The 5,310-nt window shown below is 29.5% G+C and overlaps 1 protein-coding gene across 5 annotated transcripts in view; it reads right to left on the minus strand.

The window, feature by feature from the left end:
- Window positions 1–5,015, minus strand: part of dare (NADPH:adrenodoxin oxidoreductase, mitochondrial) — an 81,939-nt gene extending 76,924 nt beyond the window's left edge. For 2 of the 5 annotated variants that reach the window (XM_085813723.1, XM_085813721.1), the window contains exons 1-2: window positions 4,784–5,015; window positions 811–903 (exon numbers count right to left, since the gene is read on the minus strand). In XM_085813723.1, coding sequence (XP_085669849.1) covers window positions 811–903; window positions 4,784–4,945 — 255 coding nt within the window. In that variant the 5' untranslated portion in view covers window positions 4,946–5,015. The remainder of the gene's footprint in view (window positions 1–810; window positions 904–4,783) is intronic. The other 3 variants (XM_085813725.1, XM_085813724.1, XM_085813722.1) reach the window with 2 other exon arrangements.
- Window positions 5,016–5,310: the final 295 nt, after the last annotated feature.

Here is a 5,310-nt window from a genome sequence, read left to right on the forward strand (position 1 = left end):
AACAAAGAGGTGTTAGTTCCAATCAGAATTCGGTAGATCACCAAGTTTCATGGTTTGATAGTAGCCATCTTTTACAGTCTATGTGATAATATGCAAGTACTCTAAAATTCACATATAACCAAATTTAATTTTTAAGTTAAAAACTTAAAATATATTTTTCCTATTCATAGTTTTCTGTTTGGGTCTATAAATCAAATATGAAAATTGAACTCTATATAAATAATTACAATAATTTAACAACCTTTTATTCTGCACTTATTAAAAGCTACAATTATATAAAAATAATTCATTGATTTGTCATACATGACAATTTTTCTTCATTTGCAAAACTGGAAATAAATTCTAAAACTATCACAAACTTAATATCTCATTCTCCTAACTCATTTCAACCCCTTTCTTTTACAAGTTAAGAAACTAAATACTGAAGGCTAATCTCTGTGCTCTCTCATAGTTACAATCTGCATTTAATCTCGCAGAAATTTTACATATAAAATATCACCACTCGTAATTTTAGTTACATCCATTAATTTTATCAATCATAATTTTAGTTACATTAATTGTAATTTTAATTATATTGGGTAATGTTCTCTTGCATAGAAATCAAGCAAAGATCTTTAGGGTTATTTTACAGGCATGATTTTATAACCTCTAAGTATATCTAAATGAACAAAATATTTAAAAAATTAACTGAGTATTTCAACACACATTGTGTTATTTTAATTCCAGTGAATCTAATCTTTTATCTTACACCATTAAAAGCATAATGTTAATTTTAAGAAATAGATAGAAAACAAAAATGAAAGAAGATACCTTTATTTCTGGGTGATCAGGAGCTACACCATATCGAATAAGACCAAAAGGAACAGGAAGTTTCTCATAAATATCAACCTCTGTGATATTATTCTAAAAAAAAAATAAAAAAGGCAGATGATAGATAGTAATTTTACTTGGATATGTTAAAAGTCAGCTGCAAACAATGTAAAATAAATTTGTTAGAAGAACTACAGTTTAATTTCTTTAACTAGTTTAACAATCTTTACTGCCACTTCTCTCTTTCCGTTTTCCTGACAAAAAGCAAATTAGCTTGCACGTACTTAAGTGAGTGTTTGAAATGGTTTAGATAAAGCATGTTTTGCTTAGTGAAACATTGCTAGGTGTACTATTCTAAGATAAGAATTCCTGTCTTTGGTCATGCATTATAATTGCCGATAGTATTTCATGCTGGGGAAATCTTATTGCCAACTTTGTATTTAAATTACTCTATTATTTATTTACATTTAGTTTTACACTGGATTTCTATTTTGGGTTCTCGTAATAAATGCTAGATGATTTGTAAGCACCAGATGTGCCTTTCGTTTATCTTATTTAGTTTTAAAATAAAGGGTCTTTTACACCCTTTTCAAGTCTGTAATACTTTATCAAGATGTCGTGATAATGTCACAAGTTACATTAAGTAAAAAGTGAATTCCTTACAAAATCAATAAAAAGTATCTGGATCTTTTCCGGTATAGGACAAAATATGCCACACAATTTCATAAAAGAAGATATATGTACCAATGTTTATGTATTGGCCAGCAATAAATTAAATATGTTGTTCTTTTTTCTGATAATAGCATCATTGTTTACAAAGTATTTAAAAGTATAACATTCAAATTTATTCTTTATTATAAGAAACATTTTACCATAGTTGAAAGGAGCTAAGGATAAAAGTATGTTTTCCCCTTGAAAGTATCAATTTGGTGTATACATCTTCCTAGAAAAAATCACCCAGTGGCTTTTTTCAACAACAAACCTTGGCATAAAAGCAGCCTTAAAATCAGAGAAGTGCTAGAAATGGCACTGGACTGTGTTGTGATAGAGTTCTTTCCAGTCTGCCATAAATCTGGAGATCAATCCTGAGAAATTTAGTAACCCTGCAGGAAACAGGAATAAAGAGGGAATCTCATCGAGCTATCTGTTCTAGTTCCAACTGATGAAGCAGACTGGTTATCTGCAAAAGCTTTAATTCTAGAAAGACCCTTTTCAGAGTGAATCAAACAAAAAATTAATAATTTTCCTCATCATCATATTCACAGTACTTGTAAGTACTTACATCTTACAGCATTTTATCATGTTGTAGAAGCTGTCAAAATTTTCAGAATGTGTCAAATTTTAATAGTCATATGTATAACAATTCTACAATTTGAGAAACAATATTGCCATTTTCATGTCTTTTGTGCTTGTTGCAGTCCAAATTTCAATGGTTTTTATAGATAAATTCCTGATATTTTTATTCTTAATCATTTTTAAAATATGCAGAACATACCTGCAGTGGAAGAAACAGCTAATCTTTGGAATATGGTAACAGGTAGTTTGGTGACATTTTGGTAAGGCGATAAAGGTTACTAGCTAGGACTTAAGCAGTGTATATGGATAAAGTCAAGAGCATGTAACAATGCCATTTTTGTGCAATTTTGGGATTTTTTTTAAGTGAAAATAGGTTGACGTGTACATGGATTATACCGTGTATGTGCAAGTCTTAAAAACGCGGCAAGCAGTGGGTGATTCTGCACTTTCTCCCAATTTCACACCTAATCTTCGTCATGATTAAGCACTTTTGTTCCATAAAAGTTCTAGCATAAGAGTAATTCGGCTAGTAGATTGTTGGAAAAAAATGTTGAGTAAAAAAAAAAAAAGCATGCCTTTACTTAGTGAAAACAAAATGGCGTCCAAAAAAAAAACTAGCAGGTTGCTGTAGCAGGGTTGGTCACCAAATTTTCGCCAAGTTACCATAATCCAAAGATTAACCAAAGAAACTACAGTCAAATTTCTGGAGGAATACAATTGCCACAAAATTGCTAAAGGAAACAATTGTTTTAAATCTACTTTTAAAGGCATAATCATGAAATTTTCAACAACACATTATAAAAAGGGAGTCTGAAATTCATTGAGTGTTTTTGGAATAAATAATTAAACAAAAAATATGAATAAAACATGTAGTACATAACAAAGAATTCTCCCTTCCCCCAGAAAAAAAATTATGCCAAAATGGTCGTACTAATCAATCAAACTAGTCAGTTCTCTCAATATAAATTCATATTTTTCATGAGAATTGAATAAGGTAAGCCTGGTATATACAGATCATATTTCAGTATTTTAGATATAAAAACTTATTAAAATGGCATGAAACCTAAATTTTTATTTAAATAAATTCCATCTGAATGCACAATGATGAATGTATGATACAGATCAAAGCATTCCTGTCATAATATATTTTTAAAAACTTTAAAATGGAAAAAATGTTTAAAAAAATGTAAATAAGTCCATATCTTATATTAAATTTCTAATATTGTTAACTAATAAAAAGACACAAACTGAAAAAGGAAAAAAAGTACAATATTAAATTAAAGTCAAAGAAGAAATAGATTTCAAAAACACATTTCAAAAAGACAGTAGATTCATTAAAATGCATTTAAACTTCAAGTACTTTAATTTATTTAAATGGATCTATCAAATCAGACATGACATCAATAAACATACACTCAAACTGATTACTTAAAGGAAAAATTTTTAATAAATATAAACATATCTAGGTTAATCTTCGGATTATGGTAACTTGGCAAAAATTTGGCAACCAACCCTGCTACAGCAACCAACAATCTGCTAACCGAATTACACTTATGCTAGAACTTTTATGGAACAAAAGTGCTTAATCATGATGAAGATTAGGTGCGAAATTGGGAGAAAGTGCAAAATTGCCCACTGCTTGCCGCGTTTTTAAGAATTGCACATACACACACGGTACTTTTATGGAACAAAAGTGCTTAATCATAACGAAGATTAGGTGCGAAATTGGAAGAAAGTGCAAAATCGACCACTGCTTGCCGCATTTTTAAGAATTGCACATACACAGTATCATCCATGTACACGTCGACCTATTTTTAAAAAAAATCCCAGAATTGCACAAAAATGGCATTGCGCACACTCTTGACTTTATCCATGTACTCTGACCAAGTCCTAGCTAGTAATCTTTATCGCATTACCAAAATGTCACCAAACTACCTGTTACCATATTCCAAAGATTAGCCCATATCTAATCTAAAAGTAATTTCAAATAAACTACCTAAAATGAAAATTTTCATCCTGCAATACAGAAAACACAAATTTAAAATGAAAAAAAAAACCATGATGTAAATGAGCAAATGGGAAGCAAATCAGAGAATAATCAACATTCTAAAGATTGAACAGCAAAAAAGAAAAAAAAAAAAAAAAGAAAAAGAAAAAGAAAAAGAAAAAAAATTAAATTACAAAAAATTGACAGAATTAAATTGAGAGAAATTGACTGATTAATAGAAAATAAATATACTGATACACACAGGTAAAATATTGATGACAAATGCAATAATTTTGTTACTTCATAAAGTATTTAATTCTCTTTCATGAAAGGATGCGTATTCTTTATTAGATCTGCTCTTCGAAAAAAGAGTCGAAAAATGTGATGGACTGGCACAAAATGAATACCACTCAAAAATGCTAGGAGGCTTTTTTTTTGGGGGGGGGGGGTTGTATCTGTATGTGCACATATATTAGTTAAAAGAGAAACTACTTTGGGAAACAAATGTGCAAGTAAAGCGTTATTAGCACCATTCAAACATCTGAAAAGATGTAAAATGTATCAACGCCCTCATAATTAATTAAAAGTGGAATGTAATGTATAGTTACTCTGCTGTAGTTTAACCACTACCATTAAGTGTCCCTCACTTTTTTCTGAAAAAATTCTTTGTAGGTAATTATGTTTCTATACTTTCAGTAAATGTTGTGCTGTATAAAATCCTGCCGGTCCGCTTCCAACGATACATATTTTCTTTTTGTCCGAGGAGTTAACGTAATTTCGAAAACAGCTTCTTAAATTTGTTCTTATCATATGAGGAATAACAGTACGCGCTCTCTGCATTTTCACCAACATACAACAAAAAATAAACCTTATTTAGCATCTGTCACAAGACACATCAAAAAGGCTGGTTATTTTGCATCCATTAAGTCTTTTTACTCACTTGGGAAGATGTTTCTGATGTTACTCACTTGGGAAGATTTTTAAAATTTTTAAATTTCATTGATTATTTCTATAAATGGGTTATTTAAACTTCTTAAGATTATCTAACTTTTTTACTTTTTATTTAAGTTTTTCAATGTAAATTATTCACTTTTAATATTTTAGAGATATGAAGCCATATTTGCGACTAATAATTATTCGCATTTCTTAAATAAAATTATCCTAATGATAATCATATTCCCTACTTTTGTTGAGAAATTATTATTTCCCATAACGTT

Source organism: Stegodyphus dumicola, chromosome 3, assembly GCF_044657685.1.
Source record: "Stegodyphus dumicola isolate Sdum_Otavi_A_Nest chromosome 3, ASM4465768v1".
Lineage (NCBI taxonomy): Eukaryota > Metazoa > Arthropoda > Arachnida > Araneae > Eresidae > Stegodyphus > Stegodyphus dumicola.